Source organism: Daphnia magna, linkage group LG2 (genome assembly GCF_020631705.1).
Source record: "Daphnia magna isolate NIES linkage group LG2, ASM2063170v1.1, whole genome shotgun sequence".
NCBI lineage: Eukaryota > Metazoa > Arthropoda > Branchiopoda > Diplostraca > Daphniidae > Daphnia > Daphnia magna.
In genome coordinates, this window is record NC_059183.1 from 4535079 (window position 1) to 4562987 (window position 27909).

The 27909-nt window shown below is 40.5% G+C and overlaps 6 protein-coding genes and 1 long non-coding RNA gene across 9 annotated transcripts; 4 read left to right on the plus strand and 3 right to left on the minus strand.

Moving 5' to 3' along the window:
• The first annotated feature begins 27 nt into the window (after positions 1-27).
• LOC116915767 (activated CDC42 kinase 1) lies at positions 28-4059 on the plus strand. The gene is made up of 13 exons (XM_032920893.2): positions 28-169; positions 239-375; positions 448-693; positions 759-958; positions 1018-1150; positions 1223-1312; positions 1414-1466; positions 1531-1616; positions 1673-1764; positions 1832-2088; positions 2176-2315; positions 2385-3567; positions 3671-4059. Exons 2-13 carry the CDS (start codon positions 268-270, stop codon positions 3765-3767), a joined length of 2685 nt encoding a protein of 894 aa, XP_032776784.2. The 5' UTR covers positions 28-169; positions 239-267; the 3' UTR covers positions 3768-4059.
• A 1431-nt stretch (positions 4060-5490) lies between these two features.
• LOC123470078 lies at positions 5491-8588 on the plus strand. The gene is made up of 3 exons (XR_006643557.1): positions 5491-6265; positions 6338-7860; positions 7932-8588. It is a non-coding gene; the product is annotated as an uncharacterized LOC123470078 (long non-coding RNA).
• Positions 8589-8605: 17 nt separating this feature from the next.
• LOC116915769 (ski oncogene) lies at positions 8606-15299 on the minus strand. The gene is made up of 5 exons (XM_032920894.2): positions 13103-15299; positions 11182-11641; positions 10942-11054; positions 10751-10828; positions 8606-10661 (listed from the first exon to the last, which is right to left on the minus strand). Exons 1-5 carry the CDS (start codon positions 14579-14581, stop codon positions 10605-10607), a joined length of 2187 nt encoding a protein of 728 aa, XP_032776785.2. The 5' UTR covers positions 14582-15299; the 3' UTR covers positions 8606-10604.
• A 3295-nt stretch (positions 15300-18594) lies between these two features.
• LOC116915772 (atypical protein kinase C) lies at positions 18595-22023 on the minus strand. The gene is made up of 11 exons (XM_032920897.2): positions 21714-22023; positions 21534-21655; positions 21391-21480; positions 21194-21330; positions 20733-21105; positions 20501-20673; positions 20025-20440; positions 19826-19944; positions 19448-19617; positions 19263-19378; positions 18595-19193 (listed from the first exon to the last, which is right to left on the minus strand). Exons 1-11 carry the CDS (start codon positions 21782-21784, stop codon positions 19106-19108), a joined length of 1875 nt encoding a protein of 624 aa, XP_032776788.2. The 5' UTR covers positions 21785-22023; the 3' UTR covers positions 18595-19105.
• Positions 22024-22280: 257 nt separating this feature from the next.
• On the plus strand, positions 22281-23683 carry LOC116915776 (F-actin-capping protein subunit beta). Its single transcript, XM_032920901.2, has 4 exons — positions 22281-22442; positions 22561-22772; positions 22832-23204; positions 23276-23683. Exons 1-4 carry the CDS (start codon positions 22440-22442, stop codon positions 23513-23515), a joined length of 828 nt encoding a protein of 275 aa, XP_032776792.1. The 5' UTR covers positions 22281-22439; the 3' UTR covers positions 23516-23683.
• A 17-nt stretch (positions 23684-23700) lies between these two features.
• Positions 23701-25418, minus strand: LOC116915774 (eukaryotic translation initiation factor 5A). Of its 2 annotated transcripts, none has more exons than XM_032920900.2 (5): positions 25285-25418; positions 24662-24805; positions 24441-24608; positions 24244-24378; positions 23701-24157 (listed from the first exon to the last, which is right to left on the minus strand). In XM_032920900.2, exons 2-5 carry the CDS (start codon positions 24767-24769, stop codon positions 24086-24088), a joined length of 483 nt encoding a protein of 160 aa, XP_032776791.2. In that variant the 5' UTR covers positions 24770-24805; positions 25285-25418; the 3' UTR covers positions 23701-24085. The 2 variants fall into 2 exon arrangements, with proteins under 2 accessions (XP_032776791.2, XP_045025624.1); XM_045169689.1 differs by lacking the exon at positions 25285-25418 and adding an exon at positions 24914-24981.
• Positions 25419-25589: 171 nt separating this feature from the next.
• LOC116915777 (keratin, type I cytoskeletal 9) lies at positions 25590-27855 on the plus strand. 2 transcript variants are annotated; one of them, XM_032920902.2, is made up of 6 exons: positions 25590-26227; positions 26294-26480; positions 26586-26649; positions 26930-27085; positions 27152-27279; positions 27392-27855. In XM_032920902.2, exons 1-6 carry the CDS (start codon positions 26092-26094, stop codon positions 27510-27512), a joined length of 792 nt encoding a protein of 263 aa, XP_032776793.2. In that variant the 5' UTR covers positions 25590-26091; the 3' UTR covers positions 27513-27855. The 2 variants fall into 2 exon arrangements, with proteins under 2 accessions (XP_032776793.2, XP_045025622.1); XM_045169687.1 differs by lacking the exon at positions 26586-26649 and adding an exon at positions 26788-26848.
• Positions 27856-27909: the final 54 nt, after the last annotated feature.

Consider the following 27909-nt stretch of genomic DNA (forward strand, 5'->3'; position numbering starts at 1 on the left):
GCTGGGCAATAACTCCGCAATGCCACCTAGCGATGTGTTATAAAAAATGTTACTTTTATTTACATCAGTGTCAATTGAATCAAAGTGAAATCGTTGTTTTCCTCGACTGGCCAAGAAGATATCTTGCCGGAAACAATATGTCGTAACTGCTACAGCTTCCCTGCTATTGGTAAATCAAGCATTGTTTTCTGTCTAGTTAAACTTGCATTGCTTCCATATTGACATTTCGAGTTGATAGGCTTTAGTTTCAGCTGTTAAACAACAAAAATGAGCGTTGGGTCCTCCAGTAATAATGCGGAACTCGAGCTCCTTCATCAACTACTTCAAGATGTTGAACTGTCACAATTTTCTACAAGAATTATTGAAGAGTTGCAGGTATTTGCCTGTCTTTACAGCTTATTGTCTGATCTAATGTTTATTCTGGTCATGATTATTCTGTTGAAACAGATTTCACGGGTATCCCATTTTGACTATGTCACAACAGAAGACCTAATGAGCATTGGTATGGGAAAACCAGCTGCCAGGAGACTTTTAGATACTGTCAAGAAAAGAAAAGGGACATTAAAAAAAAAACTTATACAAACTTTTATAAACCAAAGTGCTAACAAAGATGCAAAAGCAAGTCTTGGAAAAGTGCCTGAAGCCCACCATCAACAGAATTCTAGTAGTCTGACTTGTCTAATAAAAGAAAGTGTAAGTAGTGTTTTTTTTTAGTATCAAGCTATTTTTGTAGCTTATATTATTCACTACTGATTTAGGAATTGAAAATTGGCACGCAACTTGGTGATGGTTCTTTTGGGATTGTTCATAAAGGAGAATGGAACCGGGCAGATGGTGTGACCATACCTGTTGCAGTAAAAGTACTTAAAGAAGATCTAGTGCAGCATCAGGCTGTATATGATGATTTTGTAAGAGAAGTTGAAGCAATGCACTCCTTGCAGCATCCTTGCCTAATAAGGTACATTATTTTTTTTGTTTGTCTTCTGTATGAGAAGCATTCAAAAACATCATGTTTAGATTGCATGGTGTTGTTTTGTCACATCCTTTGATGATGGTAACAGAGCTAGCACCATTGGGAAGTTTACTTGACTACTTACACAAGGAGTGCTCTCACACTTCTATTTGCACCCTGTGGCAATTTGCATCCCAGGTAACAGCTCAATGTTCACATTTTTTTTTTTTTTGTGGGGTTACCTGTATTAGTACAATTAATTATGTTTAGGTTGCATCTGGTATGGCATCCCTAGAATCTCGTAGACTTCTCCATCGAGATTTGGCCTGTCGTAATATTTTCCTTACTTCTAAAACACAGGTAGAATACAAGTAAATTTATTTCGTTTTTTTTTTTACCCTATACCCTTCTTATTTCTACTTCTTGAAATGCTTTTCTAAATAACTATTATATCAAATTAGGCCAAAATAGGGGATTTTGGTCTCCTGCGACCATTACCTCCCGGATCGGACTGGTAGGTAATTCAGCAATTTGGTAAAGAGGCTTTGCTTATTTTATTTATTTTGCAAATGTTTCAGCTACATTATGACTGAACAGAGAAGGGTGCCATTCCCTTGGTGTGCCCCCGAATCTTTAAAGCTAAGACAATTTAGTCTTGCAACTGGTAATGATTTTACTGATTTTTCAAAAGGAAAATTTTTATCGGGTGTTATTTATCAGATGTCTGGATGTTTGGTATTACACTGTGGGAAATGTACACGTTTGGCGAAGAACCGTGGGCTGGTTTAAGCGGACACGAGATACTCAACAGAGTAATTCAAAATTAGATAGATGCAATTTTATTTACAGTGCTAATCAATGATTCGTTTACCGCAACAGACTGATAAAAAAGGTGAAAGATTGATAGATCCTCCTGCAGCTCCTGAAGTAATCTGCAATTTGATGCATCGTTGCTGGTCCGCAAATCCCGCGGATCGTCCGCGTTTCAGTGAAATTGTGGTCGAATTAACTTCTCAATCTCCAGTAACTGTCCGGTGCAGAGGGGAAGACAGGCAAGAACCTCAGTGGGACGTTCCGGTGGGTGCTACAAAACTGGAAGTTGTCGATGGAGATATTATCGCTGTCATTGATGGCCGGTAGGACATGCTCACTCATTAATAGTTTTTCGTTTATCTAATTGTTTTACATTTATTGGCAATATCGGACAATTTTACCTTCCTTAGACCGGATTTCTTTTGGTGGACTGGACAAAATCAGCGTACATCTGAAATTGGAATATTCCCGAGATGTTGGACTGAACCATTGCGGAGGCGGAACGGCGATGACATAAGCGTACCTTTAAGACATTCCTTCATCCATACTGGTACAAGATGAAATGGCTACTGAAAAACTTCATTGTTATCCTTATGTTATGTTGAACACGAATTTGTAGGTCATGGAAGCTCAATTGGCCCGTCGTGGGGTAGTCCGGCAACAATCGATGAAGTTTACTTAAGAAATCCGATGGAGCCAATGGACATACTTAAAATGAAAGATCCAACGTCATCTTTAGAATCTCCACGTCGTGTAATTGGGGCCGTAAAAACAAAAACCCAGTTCAATTATTTTCGATTGAATGACGATTTGGTCGAGCCACAAGATGGCGCTTCAAGTCCGGTTGCAAATCCCAAAGTAAAACAGCCAACGTCTTCCACATCTCACGAAGAGCCTTTGTTGATTGATCTCTCTCCAGACACTCCTGTTTCGTCATCGGCAGCTGTCCAAACTCCGCAACCTTTCTACCAACAGCTGACTGAACCTTTGGTAGCTCTTCCTGATCAAAATCGATTGTACGCTAATTATCCCTCACTTGTACCATCTGGTACACCAGCTACGGCAATCGATTCAGTGCATAGTAGTTCGCATTATTATTCCGAAGTGCCTGAAGAGCCTCTCACTCCGACCTTTACTACTCCACCCTGTATAAACACATCGCCTGCCCAACCCATCGTGACAGAGGAATTTAAGAGAAAGAGAGACGAAGCATTTGATTGGTTGGGCCAGGCATTGGGTGAAATGACACTGAGCAAATCGGTTGGAAGCAACCCGCGAAATTACCAATGTGTCTCACCCGTTTCCGGGCAACAACCTAAACCTTCAGCTCAGCGTGTCTATGGTTTCGAAGACAATTTTTCCGTGTCTATGGAGCCTGCCATTCAGACGGCGACGGTGACTAGTACGTCATCACAAAATGGCTACCATCGTATCCAACAGCTCCAGCGTCAGATGCAAGAGCAGAGTAAGGCAACACGACAGCCCATTTATCCCAAGCCGGGCATTTGGACAGATGAATCTTCCTTGTTGTACTCTCCTTCATGTCCGTCGACACAGCAGATTTATGCGCTTCCAGGCCCAAGTAGGATGTCTGCCGTCCAGACGGCTCATGTACGTCCTTTCATGGTGGCCATCAACCCGTCTGTGCTACATGTCGAAGATGGACACACCTCTTCCCTTTTGAATCAAGTGGAAATTTCTACGCCTTGGGCTAGTGAAGCGGAAATCAAACAAGCTTTGGTCATCCATAATGGCAATGTATCCGAAGCCATTCGTTTTCTCCAGGTGGAAAAACTCTACCGGTAAGGAAAAAATGTATTAGTTCTCGTCAAGTCCTTGATGTAAATCTGTGATGTAACGTCCAATTTCTAATTTATGTTTGTTTTTCTCTCTCTCTTTTTCTAGTCTGGGATTGTGCTCCAAGGCCGTATGTGTCAAGGCATTGGAGGCCACAAGTTGGGATTTGGAAAAGGCGGCTTCCAGTTTACTGGACGTTGTTTAAAATTGTTTTCTCTTCATTGTTTAGTTCCATCGAAATGTGCCAGTCGACTAATCAAATCGATTTCATCGTTTACCTGCCGATTTTTTTTTTCTTTTCTTCTTCTTGTAAACAGGAATCTCGGGTTTTCTTTTGAAATACGCTCTCGGCTTTTGCTAAGTGCCGATAGATTTTGTTTGCCAATAGCGTAATGTTCTAATTTTTTGAGGGGCAAAAAAGCAGCTCGTCTTAAAAGCACAAAAATGTTGAATGCTCTTTTGATCTTTTGATGTTTAACATGTATTTTTAAACCAGATATGTTTCCAACGAGTTATTTTATTTCTACCAACCTTTCCGAAAGAGGAAATGTAAAATCAAAAAAAAAAAAAAATAAATTCCTCTTTCTCTCTTTGGTCATCGACGTATACAATGTAGGATTGGAACAAAGTATACATTTGTGTTCTTTTTACCTTGGGTTTTTTTTTCCGTCTGGCTGCATATATATCGTTGCTTAATGGGGATACTGTAATAGCTGAGAATTTCAGTTGAGAAGGGTTCACTGAGTACGTCGTTCTGGCTTTCCCTCTACAAAAGGGGAAAAAATATGTGAAGGGATTATTACCTTACACATCCGGACGTGAACAGATGGACTATTTTGGAAACAAATTTCGTGCACACTGTGTTGGAAACAATTGGCTAGAAGTCGTTTTTACGACGATGAAGCCTTTGCTTTGGCAAATAGGCACCTGCATACTCCGTGACACCGCCTAGTCGGTCTAGACAAATGGGTTTTAGTCATACCTTTCCGATGTGTAATGGCTTATCAAGTTATAAAAGCGACTAGTCATGTAGGCTATCATGGATATTTTTACGTGTTTTCTCCTGCATTTTGATACACGACAATCATGGGGCTTGTATAAATATATGTATATGGCTTGAATGGATACACGAAGGCTGTAAAAACAAGATTTTCCCGACGAAATGGGATTGGTTAACACCAAAGAATATCGTGGGAATTACAACCCGGCGTGTGTGCTCTCCCTTCAACAAAAAAATTGCATAAATATTAAAAGTTCGTTTTATTAGTTTCTCTCAATTTTTTATGCGTCTATTAATCATTAGTTAGCGGTTCCGACGCATAAGGATCGTTAAAAAACGAATACTTTGTTGTTTTTAGTTACTTCTGTGTACGACCTCAGTAAATTATGATAACGTTGCCTTATCATCACATCGTATATTTAAAAATGTATTCACCGAAAATTGTTTTCAAAAAATGGACAACGATGTGATCATGTGAATCAATTCAACTAAATATTCCATAGTTCTTTTCTTTTTTTTAATTGAAGGTATTAGAATTGTACACCGTTTGTTCGAATTTTTTTTAACGGTCTGGAAAGTACAGTGCATTTCTGAAAAGAAAAATGCCGACCACATAATATGTGGTGATGACCATATAATGAACTTGCGGTTTAGTCTGCTCCAAAGCCTTCCATTTCGGGACGTTACGTTTTCTGGTATTCTGCTTGTTTGCTTGGTTGAAAACCACCCCATATTTGCCGTACAATGGAACACATAAAAAAAAAAAAAAACGTACAGTACACCTTGTGGCTATCCTGTAAAGTCTATTTTCAAATGGCCAACATAGTTGCACTATCGTGGTGATCGAGTTTTTTAGTGAAAGTCAAACACATGTATGTTTATGTGTGTTTTGAAATGTCTGAAACATGTTTCGCTTCGATAAGTTTCTGATGTCAATTACGGAAAATTTCTAGACAAATCTTTGCAATCAGTACCAAAAACACAGCAAAAATAAGAGACATAACAATGCAGTAATACCGAAACCAGTTCCTTGTTGCCATTTGATTGATTTTGCATGTCGTCCTGAATGTTTTCCTAATCAATCATTGGTTGCGGCAGAGAGACGAAGTTGAATGCCCACGAGATAGATGATCGAAGTTCATCCATTGTCTCTTTGGTTTCGAAACTTTACAACTGCGCAGCAGTTTTTAAACCGACATTTCTCTGCTATCTCTCGTTGCGCGTGTATGCACTTGAAGTGGGTTATTTGGTTAAAAAGTTATCCTTTAATCAGTCACGGATCGAACAAGTCCGCCCAATCAAGACCGAACGATCTCTTGTTTTCTTTTCGAGACTCGTTTCGGTTTGATTTTTTAACGACCTCCAGACTTGAGCCGAGTATTACCTTCAGTGTCGTACAGTACAAAGTTAACGACCTAAGCCCAGCCTTCAACTTATTATTTTTGGCCTCGTTTTGTAACAAGCTGACAAGGTTTCAAGTTCAAGTGGGTTAACGGTATTTTGCATTTGGCCGCAGCTCCGTCTGGAAGGACTCGAGGCTTACATGGGCCGTAAGAAGAGAGAGATACATATATTTTACGAGCATCTTTGGCTTCTTTGGACTTTCACCGTCTGTGTTACTGGCTGTGGTTCAAAACTGGAGGGTCCGGGTTCATGGCCTGAAGAAACAGAGAGAGAAAGAGAGAGAGAAAAGGGTCACAAAGGTATCTTATGCTGCTGGGCTTTCACAGGCATGAATTTCGAGTCGGTGATATATCGACTCTTTTACGACCTAGGACATGGGGGGACTGCTGTCTGCTGAGCTGTAAAGGGCTGTCAACCGAGGACGTAGTGTCATGGGCGCATGTTTTCTTGAACTTCTTCTTCTATTGTTGTATCGAGAAAAGAAAACAACTCTTCGTAGACAAAACAGACATTGTCTCTGGCTCTCGCAGATTCACAAATATAGCAGCTAGCCGACTTTATTGATATTCTGCTGGCTAGTGCGCAGCAGACACAAGATAGAGTCAACGACCACGAAAGAGAGTCGAGAGAGAAAACGTGTCTTTCCTTTTATTTTATTTTATTTTATTTTATTTTTTTCGTTTTTCTCGTTGCGGTTAAGGGCTGTGCAGATCTCGTGTTGATTTTTCTTGGAAATACACAGCGATTCTACACCTTCATTGAAACTCTATAGATGGAGCTGCAACAAAAATGATTTCTGGGTTAGATATATAGATATAGGCTATAGAGTGGTAATTTTTTTTTTTTTTCTTTGTTAAACGAGAGACAATTTCAGGTCACGTCCTCTTTGGATTTGTGTCACGTTTAGCCGACACTTCTCTAGGGCTCACCATTTATTAGTTTATTTTTATTTTTTGGCTTCTTAATATATTTTTCTTTGCTGTTTTTTTTTTTTTTTAGCAGGGATAAATATAGGGCGCATAGTCGCGTGTCTCTTTTGTTTTTTACTATGGAAATTTTACACAATAAAAATCCGCTGATGAAAGAAACCGCAAATATGTACTCGGCACGTCTTTTTTTGAATACGTTCCAACTTTTTTTTTTTTTTTTTTAAGGACTGTTGGAAGGATGGAAGAAATAAACTGTCAAGCGAAAAGAGTCGGTGCTACTGTGCTGGTCATCGTTCTTTTTTTTCATTCTCCGCTACATATATTTCTTTTTCCACCCCCCAAGACTATTTTTGTGCTGACGTACTTGCAACGCCACACTCAGACGGCAGCCATTTCTAATAGTGAACGGCAGAGTCTCGATATAGATTACATGGAAGCCTCTCCCGTTTTGGTACCGCCCGCACGACAACAACAACTAAAACTGCAGTTGAGCGAACTGCCAGCATTCCATGCCCCATTTTTATTCGCATTTCCCTCCCCTCTTTCCTTTTTTTTAGTGCAATTTTATGATAAAAGATCGGCATTAATAACAACTGGCATTTCTTGTACAATGTCTACTGGTGGACTTTTCCACTTTGCAAATATTTTGGGTACTCGAAATATTTCATAATAGTTGGCATTTCTTGACTATGCGATGTCTACCGTATTTTCTGATGGACGTGAACTGAAATTGAAAAATCTGAAATTTTTAATTTTCTTTTTTTTTTTTTATTTCACCTAACGTAACTCTCCCTCACCAGAAAAAGACGTGCAGTTGCCAAGCCGTTGTCGACTTTTTGAAATGGAGATGGAAAATGCTGATCTAATGGAGTAAATCAAATGAAATGAAAGTCTAAGAAGATACGGGACAAAATGTGATAACATAAATGAAAAAAAATAGGATTTTGTTCGAGTGCTGACATTTGGTAATTTAATCTGCTTCAAATTATCAACTGGCAAACTAATTTTTTTTTTTTTTATTCCAACCGATCCAAAGTCCTTTTTCAACACTCTACGGTAAACACGGTCCGGATTAATATCTGAAAAATGTCTGGGCAACTTAAATCGAATTTTTTTCTTCTTTAAAATTTAATACTGATAGCAATCAAAATGGAATCATTCCAAAAACGACAGGCTTGCACTGATACATTCAGATTATGAAAACGGGGTAGAATCAAGATCACCAGAGCATCATTTCCGGAGCTATAAATATATATCTTTCAGGTTGAATAGCAGAGTCATTCAGTCGTGCACGAGAAGAAATAAAAATAAATAAGAAATCTCCAGCATTTCGAAAGCAAAAAAGAAAATATCCTCTGCATTTCCCTGAATTGGCATTCAACTCGGCGGACAACACGAATCCGAAGCTCAGAAGAATTTTTCATTTGTTTTGTTTGCTTTTTGAAATGTTGCCAAGTTGGGAGCTAATTTTTAGCAGCTGCGTCGCGGATAAAAATTCTTGCAATGAAGAAAGAATGGAAGAGATTGGTTCAAATAGAAATCACTCTTGTAATAAAACCGCCCGTTAAAAGCGGATGGATCGATTTTTCTATCAATTTCTTAATTTTTCTTTTGATAAACCTCCAAAAAATAAAATAAAATTCATGTAAGATACCTGCACAAGATAACCAAAGAAATAAATGAAAGAAGAAGATTATTGGCAACAAAAGCTGCTTTCCAATTTCAAGTCTATTCATTTTTTTTTTCGTCTCTCTTCAATAGTTTATCGAAGCGAGAAAAAAAAATCACAAGTTTGTATCGAGCATGAAAAAAACAAACAAGACAAAATGCATTTCAATAATAGCAAGAAGAAAAAAAAATGGATTTTGAAGCGGAAACATCATAAATGCATTATAGCCATGAGAGAATTCAAAAAAAAAAAAATAATAATAAAGAAATGAGTTAATCTCGTCCTCTTTTTGTGTTTCATTCTTTAATAGTAATATCGACGATTACTTCTTTTTTTTTTTTTTTAATTGTCAAGTATATCAATAATAAAAATAAAAAGTCGGGAGAAGTAGGGGGATTAGCTTGAACAAACGAAAACTTTTATGTTACAATTTTACATAACACCGGTAGAAGCACGCGCGCAAGAGAAGATGTAAGCGCACGAAACTATCTCTGGGCTGTTGGATTTCCGCTTCCAATTTCTTCCTACTTCTTTTTCATTCGTAAAAAGGGAGGGAAAAATTTTAACAACAATAAAAAGAATCGATGATTTTTCATATCAACTGAGTTGCCAGTGAACACATCCGACATAGTAATAAATTTTGTACTTTTTTCTCTCTTTTCTCCTATTCTTTTCATCGAAAAAGCTTCCACCCAAACACCCAATTCCCATTAATTCCCCCCTTTTTCTTCTTACTTTTTCTTAACGATAATCATTTCAGAATATAAAAAAAACAAAACAAAACAAAACAAACATGTAAATATATGTGTTTAGATATATAATTATATCGGACCATTATCAGTGGTGGTGCCGAAACAAAAAACGCGCTTAGATGTGGCAGTCGATCCCTTGGCAGTGAAACAGACTTGACACAAACATTTAGTGCACGCTACTTTTTTCATGTTGTTGTTCAAATGGGCACACAACGTCGGGAGAGAGGGCAGGGAGGTGGTTAACGTGTCCGCGGCTCTTACGAACATTTTAAACTAGGTTAAGTAAACTACGTAATGTAAGATGGAGGGAGGGAAATGTATGGGGAGATAAGAGACAATAATTTTTTTTGGGAGGGGGGGGGGGAGTCAATTAAAAGGAGAAAATATATTTCTTTGAACTTTTTTTTTTTTTTTTTTTCAAAATCCAGTCGGATGTTGACGATGTTCGCAAACACCATAATTGTGGAGGACGTGGAGCCAACATTGGCTCAGCTCAATTCCATCACAATGATTACTATAAATTATACAATCAGGTCGTAGCCGAATTGAGCTGACACACACACATACTTATCACCCTCCATTTTTTTCGCCTCAAGAAAAGGGGAAAATAGAGCATCATCATCCTTATTTCTTTCTTTTTTTTACAATAGCTACCCTAACTTCTTCAACTTCTTTATATATATACAGTAGATATCATATATGTATATATATATATAATATATAAATTGCAAAGGTTTTTAGTAGATAGGTAAGGAGTTAAGATATATCTATGTAGAAGAATCACTACCCATTCATGGTAAACTACTGTCATCAGACAATTTCATCTAAAGTCTTTTTTTTTTTTCATCCACCTCTTCTTTCGTATTTTTTTCAAAATAAAAATAACAAAAAGAGAAAAAGAGATGGCGAAAAGAGAGAAAGAAGACTTACGATAAGGAAGAGATTTACAGGCCGGGATCACTAACCCCAAGAGAACGCTCACGCGCGCTTAAACACAATCACGACCCGAATGTGTGTGTGTGTGTGTACGAAAAGGAGAGGGATGGAGAAGGGGGGACTTGCGTGTGTTTTATGATATTGTACATAGTCCTTGTCTCCTCTTTTTTTTTCTTCTAAAGAGATTGGCACGGTTTTATGTGGGGCTTCCGCACAGCTCATCTTGATGGCATTCCATTCTCTTTCCCTCGTTCCCCCACCACTCGACTCGCTAGAACATCGGCGTGGGAGAATTATTTTTTCACGCTCAAACACACACACGTTGGAAAAAAAAAATCGACACAAAAAAAACCTAAGTAGATTTGTACTTGGTGCTGCTATCATCGCATTCCGTCAAATCAGTCCTCAACTGTAATGAGAAAACAAATGATTCAGATTTAGTACCCAAGACGAGCAACGATGGAAAATAGACTAAACAAAACCGATCGAAATTCTCACCTTGAGGACACCATTGGTTGGATATTGCTGCTTCTGTTCTTGGGCCCAATTCAGACGGAAGCACAAACGGCGAAATGCCTGTTAAAAAAATAAAAACAATAATTAAAAAAAAAACTCTTGAAAAGAACGAGTCGCGCTAAGACAAAATTGAGGAAACTGAAATAAAAAAAAAGAGGTTTTGGACAACGTACCTGAAGTACTAACCGGCTGTTGGCCGAATCACATCCTCCCTTTGTGAGAAGCTCCTCAACTGAGCTGACTTCTTGAGCCAGATTAGCTGGTAGCTCCCACACTTGCTTCTCATCTAAATATTCGAAAACAGAAAATTAGTCAAAAGAGGACTGATGACAAAAAAAAAACAAAAAGAAATTGCATCACGGTTTTCATTGACTGACAAGTTAATGACATCATTAATGGCGTGCGGGATGTACCTCCGTTGTGAGACGGTATCGATTCAGAGTCTTCTGTGTCGGTGCTGCTCAGTTCAATCTCGGGGTTGCCGACCGACGGCAATGGATCGGCGTAGGCGTGAGGTGGAGCACAGTTGAAATGCAGACGGGGCGGAGCTAGTAGAGCCACATTGGGCTGACCAGCCTTGTCGTGCGGGATTCGCGACGACGTTTCTTGTAGAGGAGGAGGAGACTCGCGTAATCCATAGGCACTACTGCCACCAGCACCGCTACTGTTGTTGTTGTAGATAACTGCGTTATACAGTTGGTGGTGGTGGTGATGGTACCCGGCCGGATCGTAGGGCGTGGCGGCAGACGGCGATTGGCGACCGCCATGTTCTTTGTACCTCTTCGGAGGGTGCTGGTTCTCAACCATTATGTCTGCTGCTGTCGTTGTTGCCGCCAAATAGACTTTACTCATTTTGATGGGCTCCTCCGCCGTCTATTGAAATCACAAAATGCCATCAGATTGTTTTGGGTGTGTTGTGTGTACATGCATTTCACGTCGGGGAGGGGGGCTCATTCATTCCGCAGAGAGGGTCACAGGATCGACGTTGTTTATGTCGATGGAGAAGCGTGCACATGCACGCACAATATCCGCCTCGCGAGAGAGAAATTCACGTTAGAGAGTTGGCATCGATTTTTTTTTATCAGCCCACGCCGTCGAGACAACCAACGACGTCATTCACTTCCTCTCGGCCCCTTCCTCTTTTTCGTGCTGGTCGTTATATCTGAGCCAACTGGCGAAAGCTAAAGCGGATCGATGAAGCTCTCGGGCTCCTTCTTCATCTGTCACTGCCTACGCACGTTCGTATACAATTCGGGGAAAAAAAAAAAAAAAGAAACTAATGTCGCATTTCTTTCGTTTTTCCTTGCTCTTTTTCTAATCGACCTCAAGTTTTCGATTCGAAGACGAACCAGATGTTCATAATTAAACGGTCCTTTTTCTTTCTCTCCTCTTTATTTCTTAGTTTAAGAAACGAGCTTCTTGGCAAAAAAAAGTCGAGAGCTTTTAACTATATTTCAACGAACTATTTTTTCAGGCTGATAAAATACTGCGCTGTCACAGACACATTCCCAGCCCTCATTTTTTTTTTCTTCCTGTTTTGGAAATTTTAGCTCCTCCCCCACAAGTCGGGTAAAGTCTTCAATCTCATCTCATAAAAAGAACAGGCACTAAGGGAAAATGTACCCAGTGCCCCCTTATTTAATCAAATAACAATCTCGTTGCCTTTGAAAAGAAAAGGCCGACTAGAATTGAAGTCCAGAAAGGAAAGAAAAAAAGTTTACAAGTCGACAGAATCCTTTTGGTAAAATACGTATACGTAATATACGTAAAAAAAAAAAAACAAAAAAGAACAAAAAAAAAAGTCGTACGTATGCGTGACTCATTTGGCCCCAATAGAAAAAACTTGGATGGTGATCAACTGCGCAATTACCCGTGGCGTGCGTCAAAATGCCCGTCTTCCTTATTAACTTTTTACAACTCGCCTACACTTGAAGATCCAATAACATGTCTACGAAAAGAAGCAAAAAAAAAGTACCATTTCCAATATGATTTCATTGTAAATTATTCACCTTTCCCCTTGCCCTAAAAAATAATGACGACATTCTATTATCATATGAAAAGTATCTAGACATTGTCTAGCCAGTAAAAAGAAATACAAATGGTCTTAATTCTGTGTGAGACATTAAAAAAAATCTAACCACATTCCTTTTGGATAATAGTTTTTTTTTTCTCTCTCTTTTTCTATGAAGACCATAAGCCGGGGTAGTTTACAACAACAAAAAAAAGGAGGGTCTTAAAAAAAAAGGTATTCATTAACTGTCAAACAGGAAGCTCGTTCCAAGTGTCTACGTGTGGGATTTAATGGGTAGTTAATAATAATAATAATGGCAGTACCTGAAGTTTCCTCTTAACGGTCTTTGCTGGAGTCGATGAAGAAAAGAATCGATTCTTGAACTCTTCCAGCTGATGGAGCAGGACATCGTTGGATGGCTGCGGCTGTTGTTGACGACGGGCTAGGAGGAGGTAGGCCCGCCAGTTGGTCGAATCGAAACCCCAATGGCATGTACGATTTTCCACTGAACGATGGGCGTGACTTACAAAATCGGCGGGACTCAGAGTCAAATTGCAGTCGGCGCAATCGATGCACACCGCGTTGGGTGACGTGTACAGTTCCGGTTTGCACAGACCTTCGCACTTGCCGAAACATTGGTGATAAACGCGGAACCAACCGCTACGGCCTTTGTTGTTGTTGTTATTGTTACTACTACTGCCCGTAGTACTACACCGGGAACTACCACCATCTTGTTCCTCACGAGTTTCCGGCTCTGTTTTGACGATAGTATCCTTGGCAGATACGTCACAAGGCCTCGAAGGATGAGACGAAGAAGCCGACTGCTGTTGTTGACGTTGCGGTTCGAGAGCGGTTCCGGCGCCTGTTTCGTTTATTCCGCGACGCAGCAAGGCGCTGCATAGCCTCTGGGCGTCGGTTTTCGTAATGAGTCCGCAGCTGGCGGCTGATCGTGGCAAAATGGCTGGAGATGCCTTGAGGCTGTCCAGCTGTTCGGCCGTGCACGAAGAGTAATTGATCTGCAATTCATCGCAAGCAGCATGGATTTGCATGACGTAAAACTGTTGAAGAACCGAATTGAGGATCTGGGGCAGGCATAGGCGCGGCTCACCACCAACATTGAAACAAGCGATCGCTTGGCCCTCCAGCTGCGTCTCATTTCGTTCAGCGTGACTCCAGCCTCGATCCGCTGCGCTCAAAATAGGGAACGATGGCAGTAGCTGCTGCGGTACTGGCTGTGGTAGTGTTGCTGCTGTTGTGGTCGGCTGCTGCTGCTGCTGTGGCGGTGACGGCGATAGCAGCGGTTTGGTTGCGGTTTGGACTGAAGCAGCGGCAGCGACTGGATCGCGGCCCGAAGACAAATCAACGGCACCCTTGTCCTTGACGGTGGCGTAATAGGCCGGCCGTTTTAGTTTCAGCACTTTGAACTCGTCGTACTCTGTTTGTGGGCCGCGTGCTGGCCAGCCGATAGACGTCTCGACGGCTGATAACTTTTCGTCAATGGGCTCGCTCTTGATTCGAATTTTGGGTCCACTGCACGTGACATCGACCAAGGACGATTTGGCTGACGTACCCACTACAGGCAGAGGTAGACTGGGGTATGCATAATAAACCAGGCCTGAACTGGCATCGGTATGTTCCGGCCCGGTCAGGATTCCATTGGGTCCCGATAGTGAGCTAGAGGCGGCCGATTGGTATGAACGAAGAACTTGCTTCAGGTGAGGACTGGGATAGGCCGCGACCGATGGTGCAGAGGCTGCGACCGAAGCGCCTCCCGTGGCAGTCAGAGACGGCGACGACATCATATCCAAACGACCTTGAGAGTTTCCCTCCCCCTTCCCCCTCCTCGTTTTTTCGTTCTTTTCGAGACGATCTTTCGACAACAAAGTTAAATCAATCGTTTACTATATCCTACGATCTGGCAAATCCGTATAAACGCAGATTGCAGACCAGTATGACCACAAATCGAACACGTACACTCGAATCAAAGGCTTGTGAATTTCAAAAGGGAAAAACAACAACTTCGTCGTATAATGGCAGTCTCAAGTGCGTTGAAAGAAGAAGCCGTATGGAGAGAAGAGAATGGCTCCGACTCTTGGGTAGGCAACCGCTGGTTTCGGGTCCACACGCGCGCACACACACATACACACACACACACTCTTTTGGCTTGCAATCATATACACACAAACAACATACACCGGCAGATGTACGCTTAGTGAGCGAACCAGAAAGCAGAAGAGAGAGAAATCACCTTTTACTCGAAACTACTAAACCATCCATGGTAGTAGTCGAGAGAACGCCCTCGACAACGATAATGAACCAGGTCGTAACGTCATGGCCGACGCTTAATTTGCAGTAAATGTTGATCACATTGTTTCAACGTTACGGGAAATTAGCTCTCCCCTCAGGTTGATTCTTTCACTTTGGAAATTCACAACCACACAGTCGAGATATAGCCACACGTTCTAAACTTAAGGAAAGTCTTGCTTCTACACAGGTCACCTTCTCACGACGGATGTTCACTGTAGACTGACACAGTAGGCTAGACGACTAGACTGCCGCCGTATCCCTCTACGTCTCGCCGACTGGCGACGATGACGGCCATTTTGAAAAGTGCGCCTCTGGTGGAGAAATCGCAAAACAACCATTTTCCCGATTTAGAACAACATCCAAGAAAATAAAATGAAAACAAGGAGTTAGATGGGAAAACAAGCTTCAGCAACCTGGCACTGTGGGCGCACGCGATGGAACGCCCTCCTAGACGACGGAAATTTCCAAAAGTTTTTTTTTTATCATTAAAGAAAATCTTGTTGTGTCCCCCTCCCTTCGCCACTACAATCGTCCAAAATTCAGCAACATGATATTCTACTTTTTTCTTGCGTTTTCCAAAATGGCGGAGAAACAACGTGACTGGCCTGTCTTGTAAGTTGGTCGTCCTTGATATTCCCTTACGATCTACTCCAGAGTCGGCCATGTTTTAAAATGGGCGAACTAGTGAAGCAATAACAAGAGAGAAAACGAAAAGAACTAACCAAAAAAAAAAGAAAAAACCCTCCCACACTATCACCCTAGCAGACAGACAAAGATGGCCGCGCTGTAGTGTAGTCTCTCAGCTGTCTGCTCTCTAGCCGGATATTCATCTAAGCAGCCTATAAAGGTCGCCGTCGTTGCCGTCAGATTTTCGGCGCCAAAGATTTTCTCGCCCTGACCTGAATAATATTTTTTTTTCGACTTTGCACGTGAAAATAGAAGGCGAAAAAAAAATAATAATTCTGTCAGAGTCTCTTTCTCTCTTCTTCTTCTGGTTATTAAGACCACGGCGCTGAACTTTCTAAATACATTATTCATCCACCATCTTTTTTTTCCTTCTGATGATTTCGTCCAAGAGGAAAGGGGAAAAATACCTCGATATAACACATTCACAGACGTGGATGGATGGGTGTTCCGTTTCTCCCAAAAGTTTTCTGTTGTGTGTGCTAGACTCTCTCGGGGCGACATGACGTCACCAGGCGCCGCTTTTAAAATTGGGCAAGGGAGGTCTCTCGTCGTCTGCACAGTCTCCATGTGTTTTGGGAGTAAAGAGGCCAGAAAAAAAATGTTTTTGTAGTTTGGTTGTTTTTTTTTTGCGGAACCAGATGTTACACGCGTACACCCTTTCCTTTTAAAAGGAGATTTTTTCAGTTTTTTTTTTTTTTATGCACGAGTTGGGCGTTAGAAGGAAACCAGCAAATCGTTCGTCGTCGAATCTCCCAACATGGCAGAGGCTAAGGAACCTTGCCAAACGCGTACCAAATAATAGAATACTAGAGCTCAATCCAATTAATCTACCTTCTTTCCTAATTTTTGTCTTTGAAAGCATATCTCTCTCTCTCAGTTTTGATCAAATTTAATCCCAAAAAAGGACAAATATTTAATCATAATAACAAATCTAGCGTCAAATCTATATGAGAACTGCATTATTATGGAGACTGCATGATAAAATATACACAGTAGGAAAAAGTAGAAAGAAAAAAAAGATCGGAAGATCCAAAACATTTGCGTCATCATGCCCCCCCAGCCCAGAGGGGGCATCTAGAGAGAAAGAGTTCTCCGGTTTTTGGCTTTCTCTCGGCAAGTCTCTCGTTTTTTGTTATTTTTACACCGCCATTTTTGTTTTGTTTTATTTTGTTTCGTTTTTTTTTTTTTTTTCTTTTTTTTTTCTCTTACCACCAACCCCTTTTTCATCATCCAGTCTTCTTTGTACAGGTCTTCGCCATTGATTGTTCCGTGAGACCCCGGCCGGCGCGTCGAATGATTGTTTCAAGAATGGCTCCAGTCGGCGGCGGTGGCGTCACGGTTGTTGCTTATTTTTGTGCCACGGTAAAAGAAAGAAAGAAAAAAAAAAAAAAACTTTCTAGGTTTTTACTCAATTCTCAAACTGACGACTATAACGTCAAGAATAAAATAACATAATAGCAAACATTCTTTCAATGAGCCACTATACTCTGTTGCCACGCCAAATATATGAACTTTTGAGTACACACACACACACAAAGAACAAAATGAATCATGGGAGGCATGACCAATACAACACACGTCGAAATCAAGATAAATCAAACACACTTTGTTTTATGTAATAGGAGATTACAGAGACAGGAAGGCAAAGTGCACGACGCTGTTGCCTGGCAAAGGGCATATAAACAAAATGCTTATCAATTATATCCGTTCAAGGACGTCATCTAATCGATAGAATTCCTCGTCCATTCGGGACAAAGATGGCGTCGGCGGAGAACAAAAATCCAACGCGCAAACAAACATGGATTTATATTACATCCATTTTGAGATGACGTGATTCCTCTCTTTCTTTTTGTACATCTGTTTGATAAAAAAAGTAGCAGCACACCTTTGTGAAAATGTAAACAAATATGGAATTGAGGAAGGGAAAGCCGAGTTGTCACAAGTCGGCAAGCAGCTGTACCTACATTTGTTTTTTAAGTGCAGCATTTGAACAAGTGTGCTTAATACGACCTTTAAAAGCTGCAGGCCATTTTGGCACCCAAGGTCTACGTGTAGAGAGAGCCCGAGAGACGTAATATGTAACGGTAACTTTTTCGGTTGCGTCGGTCCGCAAACCACACAAATAAAAAATAAAAATTAGTAGAAAAAAGAAAATGCTCGCCCCGGAAAGTTGGTTGTGTGAAATCTTGATTGGAAAATGTGTTCAATCTAAAAGATCCCCCTAGAAAAAAATGAACAAAACAAGGATACTCAACCATAACCTGGCATCCTTAAAATGCTATTTCCAAAAGACAAAAAGAAACACCTGAAACGAAGAATGCGCAATGGGAAAAAGGAAAAGATACACCATAGGGTGAGGGACATTTTCCGCGGCCTCAGAGGAATATAAAAAGAGAGCGTAAAATGTGTTTTTCTTCGTTTATTCGTTTCTTTTCGACACACACAGGAGTTTGTGTCGGAAACGTATAGGGGAATTCAACCGCAAAACGGTCGATGTTCTTTTTTCTTTCTTCTGTATAGAGAAAAAAAAAATATTGTCCGGCAATGACTTCCTCCTATCGAACACGTTTCTTTTTTAACCATAAATAAGCGGTTTGGTGCGTGATAAAAACTACTTTTCTCATCGATATTTAGCAATAAACCCCATTTGTTTCTGTATTATATCGTTTAGCATAAAGACAACCAACCAACGAATACGCTAACGACACGACGTAGAGGCCTCTTACTTGCTGTTACGAGCCATTTCTCATCGAACAACAGGTTTCTCACCTATTTGCATTCGAAAATGCAAGCCAACTTGACTGCGAATGCCATCTAGTGGTTGTTTTGTCGAACTTTCCTTGTATATTTCCAACATACAAGATGGAGAGGCGATCTGTGGAAGCCGAAAATAATAACTCGTCATTTTTTTGGCTAAAAAACAGACCAAACATTGGCTTTTAAAAGAAAACACGTAGGCACACACCCGCAAAGGAGAAAAGCGGTAAGTGGCAAAGTAATTGAGAGAGAAACAAACAAACAAAAGGAGGCAGTCGTACAACAGATCCAAAAAAAAAGTGAAAGAGGGGGGGGGGGGGAAATGTTTCAATAAGGCAAGAACTGGAATGAACGCGAAGTCAGTTAGAACTGCTCTACCATATTTTTAAAATACTGGACCGATTTTATTGATGAAATAAGAAGAAATGATAGGCTAGATTAGAATTTGCTGCCGTGTTTATATGAAAACTGCCAAACTTTCCCTATGAAACAAGTGTGTGGTAGTTGTATGGTACCACTGTACCAATTTTAGTAAATTTTAATGGCGTGAAAGCGGATGCTTTGTTTTCCTTTCCCTAGACGCAGTCTTCCAGTGACATCAGTAACGGATTGACGTACTCGAAACCTTCAAATTCGGATTGGTCGATGCGTTCAATGACCGACCTACAAAAGAAAGAAAAAGATGTTTTATTTTTCTTTAGCTTCTCAAGCGCTAGACAATCGATCACTTACTGATCGTCGGGTGTCAGTTGGACTGGCTCGTCAGTGAACTCGGGTGGGAAGTGAGCCAGATCTCGGTCAGAATCTAGACGAGGAACGTAAGGTGGAGCTACTTGTTTCCTCTCCAACTGTCAATTTACAAGAGCTGGTTAAATTGGTTGCATAAAATAGAAAGATCATCAAACAAAACCATTTACCATTTCCCAGTCAACTGATTTAAAGAACGGATGATGAACGATGTCGACAAAGCCTGTTTCTTTTCGGCAGCCCAAACGATCAGCCGGGTTCTTGTTAAGAAACCCTTTGAGGACAGAAGACGCCTTGACTGATAACGACCTGGGAATACGAATCGTCTTTTCCAGAATGACTGCAAGGGACAAAAAATAAGGAAAATAAATAACAAATAGTTTCACCTAAAGGTAACTCAATCTTGATAAAGACCTCTCCCTAACCCCTCCCCTTCGCCCGTCCCAATGAACTTGATCAAACACAATGGGAGTGCCTAACGTGTTTTTTCACAGCGTAAATACAACAATAAACCAACTTGAGATAAGATACTGTTTTTTTCTTTGTACCGTGAAACAGATAATCTTCCGTGTTTTGGTCAGGATTCTCTGAAGCGCCGACGATGTCGAAAGGTGAACGACCGGCCAACATTTCATACAACAGAACTCCTAGCGCCCACCAATCCACACTGGTGATAAGAGCGGAAAAAAACAAGTAGGTCAAAGATTTCTGCCAGTATTCTGCATACTGGTTATTTAAAAAATTTACCTGAAACTATAGTCTTCACCGCGCAGAATTTCAGGGGCAATATAGTTGGGCGTTCCACAAAAGGTAGACGTGGTATCGCCCGGACGGATGCCCTCTTTGCACATTCCATAGTCGGTAAGCTTGATATGACCTTCATGGTCAAGCAATACATTATCTAGTTTCAAATCACGATAAATGATTCCTTTTTCGTGGAGGAAATTAAGCGCCAAAGAAATCTCTGCCGAATAGAACCGAGCGTGCTCCTCAGGCAGTCGCCTTTGACGCTGCATGTGGAACATTAAATCACCACCACGTACGAATTCAATGACAAAGAAAAGGCGCGATGCCGTTTGGAAACATGAATGCAAGCCCACTAGGAACGGATGATTAGAAGCCGTTTCAAAGACGTGTTTTTCCGTTTGAACCCAATCAATATCCTGAAAAACAACGGAATAATTCATTAATTGATACAATATGAATTATATAATTAGGATTACCTCATCGTCGGTAACAAGCTCCTTTTTGATTACTTTCATGGCGTAGACTCGGCGAGTTCGCCGTAATTCGACCATCAACACTTTAGCATAAGAACCGCGACCAATAACACGAATCAACTCGAAATCAGCCATGGAATACGGGCGTTGAACAGTGCCGCCTTCCACGCCTTCTTCTAATAATTCAGAAGTAAAGCTTAACTTGTGAGAGAGGCACAAATATTTCTATTAGTACCTGGCCTTCCATCAACTGGAACACTCTCACTGTGAGACTCAAAAATAGGTTGTACTGTAGGGGGGGCGGGCGGAGCTTCGGTACCATCACCATTTTGTCTTAGTGCTATCGGTGGCTCCCCGGTATTCACAACAGGACTGACGGTTGTAGCAGCAGCCGTCGTGACGACGGAGCTAGAACTACTATTCAGTACGCTATTTGACAGAAGATGAACCTGCGATGGGGTGTTAAGCGCGGCAACTTGCTCCGTATTGCAACTGATCTTGATAAGCTTGTGGCATTTTTTATGGATTAGTAGCTTGCACTGAATGCATTTGAATCCTTGTCGACCCAGGCCCCAGATACGGTCATGGCAGTAGGCACAAGAAGCTCGCTGTCACCAAATGTAACGCAGGAATTTAACACAAGTTTTCTTTTCATTCATTTAAATTTTTTTAAAATTACAATCACAAGAAACTTACTCGATTGAAGCGTTTTGCTTGGAAAAGATGTCCATTAACTCTGTACAATTTCCGCCATCTACGTGCACCGCGTCGATAAATACTTTTATCTTCTCCCATGCATGGAAGCCCAGGTGATATTGGGACACTGGGGAAAACTAAGGATATGAATGAAATTATCAGTTTATATTAAGCTAGAAGTCATGCTTTATGAATACCATGAATTGTGATCTCTGAATCATTGTTCACTTCATACAGACGAATAGCTTCGTCAATTTCAACTTGAGAGGAGATTGTACAAGGGTCACCTGGATGAAAGTACACCATTAAAAAAATCCTATAATTTTAATTGCGGCACTACCTTCTTCGTCAATCCATTTCATGGTAAACTCTTGATCTGGGCTGAACTGACAAATAGCCCGCATCTCATTTTGAAGATCTTTTAACTGTATCTCAGAGTTAATGTATGTCACAAGAATTTTTCTGTAATCAGACAATTGAATAAGGTCCTGCAAAGATTGGCACTAGATATTAACTATACCCGCTATATGCTGCTTTGACTTTGATTTCGGCCTTTTCTCCATCACTCACGAGGGTGGTGGGCATCGTCATTTAAAACAACAGGTGGGTTGGGCACAACTTGGCCGTTTCCTTAAAATTACAAACAAGTCCTCGCGAGAGCGAGATTCTTGTAACCATTTGGCGTTAGCACTGATTGTGGACCGCGATTCCACTGTAATCCCTGTCAACTGGTTACAGCGAATACTTTTTAACTTTAAATCTATTAAATGAGAGTCGAGCAGTTAATCCTGGCAAAACTGACGTTTCGAGGACTAATATTTTATTCAGCCACCAGGAGGCGAACTGAGATTCATAAGTTATGAATTTTTGCTTGAAGATCAATGATTCAATGTTTTATTTCATTCGATTGATCGGATTCAGATTATATTCATCTTGTGATTAATGTGTGGCAGGCGGTGTAGTGTTAAACAGAATTCGTGTAATCAGTTCCAATTTGGTAAAGTTCTATTACTTCCATGAGTTCCATTTTCTAATGCAGAAAACGATATTTTGGGTGCCAGGGAAGTTCTAATTTTTATGTGTTAGCGCAGCAGCAGGTTTAACAACATTATGTGTTTGTCACACCGCTGAAACACTTCAGTCACCTCGCCCATTTTTCTGGTTTTTCCTGAGAAAAAGGCCGGAAATCCTTTTACAGTTCCAATTTATTATCACAAAAGTCTGCCATTTGTGTCAGTTTTGAACAATGGTAAGTTTTAAAGCTGGAGAAATCTTTTTTACGGCAATTTTGCACTCTACAATTTTTGGCCGAATTTTAATTACACTTTTGATTTGTTCTATGATGTTGTTCAATTTTATTTCTCCAGACGGAGGAGCAACTGAATCGAGCCTTGGATTTGATGCGGCGTCTTCCACCCCAGCAGATTGAGAAAAATCTGAGTGACCTCATTGACCTAGTTCCTGAACTGTGTGAGGATCTTCTGTCATCTGTGGATCAACCACTAAAAATTGCCCGTGATAAGAGAGAAGGGAAAGATTACCTTTTATGTGATTACAATCGTGATGGAGATTCTTATCGGTAGATTTTGTCTATTTCAGATTTCATATTAACTATTATAATATTTTTGCTTTTTAAAGTTCCCCTTGGAGCAACACCTATGAGCCACCTCTTGAAGATGGCACACTGCCTACTGACAGGCTTCGTAGACTGGAGGTAGAAGCCAATGCTGCATTTGATCAATATCGTCAAATGTATTTCGAGGGTGGGGTATCCTCTGTTTACCTTTGGGACTTGGATCATGGGTTTGCTGGAGTCATTCTTATAAAAAGAGCTGGTGATGGGGCTCGAAACATCAAAGGGTGTTGGGACTCGATTCATGTCATTGAAGTGCAAGAAAAGTCTACCGGCCGTTCGGCTCACTATAAGCTTACTTCTACAGTAATGTTATGGTTGCAGACAAGCCGTCCCGGTTCTGGTACGATGAACCTTGGTGGAAGCTTAACGCGCCAGGTAGTAGGAATTTTTAAAAATTTCCAATCGTGCGCAATTCTGGTTAATTTGTTGAAAATTTTCTATTGCAGATGGAGCAAGACGGCACAGTAAGCGAACCAACGTCGCACATTGTAAATATGGGGCGTTTGGTGGAAGATATGGAGAACAAAATTAGGCACACTTTGAATGAAATCTATTTTGGTAAGACTAAGGATATTGTCAACGGTCTTCGTTCCATTCAGCCTTTGGCCGATCAAAAGCAAAAGCAGGCTTTTAGCGAAGATTTGGCTAATGCTTTGCAGAAAAGGCAAGGAAAAAGCGATCCCTAACTGATACATAAATGATTAACATGCATCTTCCTATTATTTTTCCTTATACAACCCAAGTTTTCCCCTCCTGTAAAGTATAACATCCATTATCCAATCGAGCTCGTTGTTGCCCGTTTTGCTTCAATTCACATGTTGATTGATTGGAAAATAAAAATTTGAAGTAAATTATTTATTAATACTTCAAATGAAGTGCTTGAAATTGATTTATTGAACTCTTTCGTTTGCTGCATGGGAAATGGGTATGAGTAGAGAAAAATTAAAAACAACCATTTCGCAATTAACTGCAGAATAGCGTCTAGCGTTCATTAACAAGTCTGTCTATTGACCCATTGGGTCGAACGGGAGAGGTAATAATAAACCAGAACAAGAGATGGACTTATCCAATGAAACGAGGCAACAAGGTTAGATACCCATTTCTCCCCACGATTAACATTCAATCGGTAGTAGGCAAAATTAAAGAAAGTAGAATTTAAATCCAATATCCACAGCTGTTTCCCGTTTATTTTTTTGTGTTTCTCTCCATTTTTTATTGGTAACCAGTTGGAAGTGAAACTTCAATTTTTGTGTGAATTACTTTTCGGCAGCTGTGTTGGCTTTGACGGCAATGACACACTCTTCGCCGCAGGCTTTCAAAACGGTGCACTGCAATGGCACAAAAAGGGCGTTACTCAACAATAAAGTAAAACAATGGTCATTTCCATATTAGATAGAATGAAGATGGAACTTACGAGCAATTCACGACCGTTTTCAAAATCAGTCCTAATTTGATTACCCAAGTCTCCATCTGGAACCTTGAGATCTTCACGCAAATCTCCGTTGTCATTCATCATTGAAAGATAACCATCACCAGAAATGTCAATGAGCTAGACACAAAAGAGTTATCAACCAAAAGTTCCAAACTTCTGAAAATTCATCAACAAATTACAGTGAAATCCTCCCTCTTGACAACAGGAACATCCATGTTGTGGGTGGAAGGGCAAATATCTTCAAGTTTCTTGCCATTGAAAATGTCTATACCAACCATGTGGACCTTGGCGTGGCCATGTTTACCAGTCTTGGATGTGGACATTTCTACAATCTTGCAAGGCCTTGACTACAAAAAAAAGTTGTAAATTCTTAAAATCTGAAGCAGAACATGATGGTTACCTTCAACATAACAAAACCGTTTTTGCGAAGAGCAGAGCATTGCATGGGAAATGTTGCTGAAGCTCCAGAATCCCCTGACTCGAACTGAGTGTCTTCGAGCTCTGCCATGTTGTACAAGTTCAGGGGAATGGATGTAAATAACCACTGAATAAAACAATTGTTCAATTAGTTCACAAATTAATGTTGACAAAGTCAAAGAAAATTCCAATTCAATCTCAAGTTTTTATCTGGAAGCAGTTGACAATAACTTACGAACTAACAGAAGTTAGACAAAATTAGCAATCGTCAAAGGAGCTCAGCAATCTCTAAACGAAGAAAATGAGATCGAAGAAAACGAATTGGCCACTGTGAGAAACCAAATGTGCAACAACAATATGCAAAAAAGGCCGGCTAGAATACCAACATGGCGCCCAAGTAACCTCATGTGCCATGTGTCATTCCCACTTCGACTACCAGCGTTTACCAATCACAAAAGACATACAATTAATACTTTAAAAGGTAAACACTTAGTTCAAATTAACCGCAAGATACTGAGCCAATATTTCTGAATTGAAAGATACGTTAACTGATGGCAGGTGCGAAATAAATGTAACAAAATATAGAATACGAAAAGTGATACTTACACTTCTGCCACGAGCGGCACGAAAAAGACAATTCAGAGTTTCGGGCTCCGACGAGCAAGATAGATGGCGCGTGGTGCTAATGCGACACAGCGCCACCGCTTGTGCCGCAGGCAACAGTACGTGAAACAGATGACGAACGCTAGCCGCCTTTCGGCGGCATGGCCGAACAAGGACTAAGCCCTTAAGGGAAATGAGTTTTGAAGCACAGCGTCAGGAGAGGTCCTCATCAGATTTTTTGCTGGGATTTATCGATATCTAATTTCGATCTTTAAACGCATTCCTTAAGTGTGTACATAAAATGGCATCAGGTAAAAAACCGTTTCGTGGTTGGAAAATCAAAAATGCATAGAGGTATTTGGGTGGTACCATGTTACGTAAAATTCTAGTTGAATTTAATTAAATTCAATATCCGTAGACCTTCTATTTATCATCAGACATTAACATAACCACTTGCAAGTCGTCGACTTCCGTTACCTTTCTAGTGTTTCATTATTAAATATCACCACCGTGACGTCCCTCTTTGTTTTACGTTGGGTCCAGTGTGTTCGGTCAACGTTCGCTAGCTTTGCCCGTTAAATTCGTCTTTAGAAATTTCATCAAGATAAGAACATTTGTATACCAAACAAAGACGAGATGAGAAAAGAAATGAAAAAACCAAAAAAGTTCTCTTTCACAGTCCTTTGACCTTAACGGCAATTTTTACGTAAACGTTATGGGAAACGTATAAATAGACGTGGCAAGCAAGCTCTTGTTCAGAAAAGTATCACGATCGAGAACGAGAAAATTAGAAGTAGTAAGTTGACTGCAATGCGGACTTGGTTAACATCGGTGCTTATCATTGGGACCGTGAGTGGTAGTTCGGGAACCTACGATGCTGGCGATGCTTGGCGCCAAATGAGTGGACTAACTGATCATTCGGCTACCTTTTCGGCGATAACGACTTGTAAGTATTCATATTCTTATTCAGGCTCTTTTAAAAAACCTAAAAAAATATCGTACTCATTTTCAGATGACGAAGGAACCAGTTCCCCAATATCGTCGAGAGCAGCCGATTCGAAGGCCGCCGCTTCCTCCTACGGTGGAGGAGGGTACGGGGGAGGAAGTTATGGGCACGGTGGAGGAGGTTATGGACATGGAGGAGCTAGTTATGGTGGAGGATATGGGCATGGGGGAGGAGGAGGTTACGGACAAGGAGGGTAAGTAATTCAATATTTTCATTCACTCTCGAGAAATCCATACTTTCATCCACATCCGCCCTCAGATTTGATTGACTTAGGTAATAAATAAAGACATTAAATTAGGTCGTATTTAAACACCTCGGCCGTTTCTCTCTTGGGCTTCCTTTATCTGCTCAATTTGATCCAGGTAAAATTTGAATACGGGAATGTGAGGTAGAATCGAAAAGCCATTTCCTATTTCCCTCCTATTTTCTTATGTATTTGCATGAATGTTCACCATTTGCACCAGTGGTTTATTTTTTCTTTTTTTGGTTCCTTATAATAGGTCGAATGGCAGCAATGCTGTAGCTTTACTGGGCCTTTTGCTTCTGATTAATCTCTTACGGGTTGGTACACTTCACCTTTTCTTTCGTCTGCACGTAAAATCTCGTTCTCGTTTCATCCACTTTTGATGAATATTTTTGAAGGACATCCTTAACCAAGTGACTACGACAACAGCAGCTGCTACAGGCCGGAAGAAGAGAGCCATTCCAGATCCATTTCAAGAATGGTTTTCCAATCTCGGCCAGGGAGGAATTCAGACCTTGACTTACGAAGTGGCCGCCACCATTCTTCCACTTTTGGTAATGAATCAAGTCCTACAGATTTTCATGAATTAAGATTCACGATTTTCAGTTCTGATTTAACAGAATGATTTTACTGAACATCACGATCTCCAACGGCCACTTGTCTGCTTCCAAAGATCCGTCTGTTCAGCCAATAGACGACTGGTATCCACCTACGGCCAAATGGGAAAGGTCTTTGGCAAACTCGGAAGGTTAGTTTTCCAAAACACGAAAATAAAATCCTTTTCAATAAAACGAGTTTTACACCTTATTAACAACCACTTTTTTTCGTTTTATCTTTGGAAAAAAAAAAAAAAAATACAGTGAAGCAGTTCTGGAACGTTTTCAATCATTCTATCCGGAAGGAACCTTCACCGAGGCTGCGATTCATGGTCGAAATTTTGCTGATTGCTTCAAAATCTACAGCGAATGCAAATTGGATTGAAGGCAATAAGACGAAGCAGACGAATGAAAGATTTTTTCATTATTCAATCGCGTCTCTTTGTTCTATTCATCCGGATTTGCGTCATTTTTTGAAACCCAAGACCGAAGACACGCGCATGGCATACGAATAAGATAATTTGTTTAGTTTGTTTGTTTTGTTTTTTTTTTCCTTCATAGAGAGGGTGAGAAATTAAGACACGATGGGCACGGGGGTAGGGAGAAAAAGAATTGTACAACGACCTTACTTAAATATAAACTACCCGCTTACTTCATAAAATAAAATACCAACCAAAATGAAAATAATGTTGCAAGGACGAAAATAAAAGATTCTGTGTGTTTTTGAATACTTTTTTTCTTTTTTGAGGGAAACGAGGCTTTTTTAAAAATCAAGACACAAG

What these genes read in the sequence shown, in the direction of transcription:
- LOC116915767 (XM_032920893.2), top strand. Translation starts at nt 268, where the DNA reads ATGAGCGTTGGGTCCTCCAGTAATAATGCGGAACTCGAGCTCCTTCAT. An exon ending in GAATTATTGAAGAGTTGCAG is followed by an intron (nt 376 to 447) that starts GTATTTGCCTGT and finishes CTGTTGAAACAG; the next exon opens with ATTTCACGGGTATCCCATTT. An exon ending in TTACCTCCCGGATCGGACTG is followed by an intron (nt 1,467 to 1,530) that starts GTAGGTAATTCA and finishes CAAATGTTTCAG; the next exon opens with CTACATTATGACTGAACAGA.
- LOC116915769 (XM_032920894.2), bottom strand. Translation starts at nt 14,581, where the DNA reads ATGATGTCGTCGCCGTCTCTGACTGCCACGGGAGGCGCTTCGGTCGCA. An exon ending in CCGTTAAGAGGAAACTTCAG is followed by an intron (nt 11,642 to 13,102) that starts GTACTGCCATTA and finishes TGATTTCAATAG; the next exon opens with ACGGCGGAGGAGCCCATCAA. An exon ending in CAACCAATGGTGTCCTCAAG is followed by an intron (nt 10,662 to 10,750) that starts GTGAGAATTTCG and finishes TTCTCATTACAG; the next exon opens with TTGAGGACTGATTTGACGGA.
- LOC116915772 (XM_032920897.2), bottom strand. Translation starts at nt 21,784, where the DNA reads ATGACGATGCCCACCACCCTCGTGAGTGATGGAGAAAAGGCCGAAATC. An exon ending in AAGCAAAACGCTTCAATCGA is followed by an intron (nt 21,106 to 21,193) that starts GTAAGTTTCTTG and finishes ATTTGGTGACAG; the next exon opens with CGAGCTTCTTGTGCCTACTG. An exon ending in CAACTGACACCCGACGATCA is followed by an intron (nt 19,194 to 19,262) that starts GTAAGTGATCGA and finishes TTTCTTTTGTAG; the next exon opens with GTCGGTCATTGAACGCATCG.
- LOC116915776 (XM_032920901.2), top strand. An exon ending in CGTGATGGAGATTCTTATCG is followed by an intron (nt 22,773 to 22,831) that starts GTAGATTTTGTC and finishes TGCTTTTTAAAG; the next exon opens with TTCCCCTTGGAGCAACACCT. An exon ending in GTGGAAGCTTAACGCGCCAG is followed by an intron (nt 23,205 to 23,275) that starts GTAGTAGGAATT and finishes TTTCTATTGCAG; the next exon opens with ATGGAGCAAGACGGCACAGT.
- LOC116915774 (XM_032920900.2), bottom strand. Translation starts at nt 24,769, where the DNA reads ATGGCAGAGCTCGAAGACACTCAGTTCGAGTCAGGGGATTCTGGAGCT. An exon ending in ACGGTTTTGTTATGTTGAAG is followed by an intron (nt 24,609 to 24,661) that starts GTAACCATCATG and finishes TTTTTTTTGTAG; the next exon opens with TCAAGGCCTTGCAAGATTGT. An exon ending in AAAACGGTCGTGAATTGCTC is followed by an intron (nt 24,158 to 24,243) that starts GTAAGTTCCATC and finishes GTGCCATTGCAG; the next exon opens with TGCACCGTTTTGAAAGCCTG.
- LOC116915777 (XM_032920902.2), top strand. Translation starts at nt 26,092, where the DNA reads ATGCGGACTTGGTTAACATCGGTGCTTATCATTGGGACCGTGAGTGGT. An exon ending in ATCTGCTCAATTTGATCCAG is followed by an intron (nt 26,650 to 26,929) that starts GTAAAATTTGAA and finishes ATATTTTTGAAG; the next exon opens with GACATCCTTAACCAAGTGAC. An exon ending in CCACCATTCTTCCACTTTTG is followed by an intron (nt 27,086 to 27,151) that starts GTAATGAATCAA and finishes CTGATTTAACAG; the next exon opens with AATGATTTTACTGAACATCA.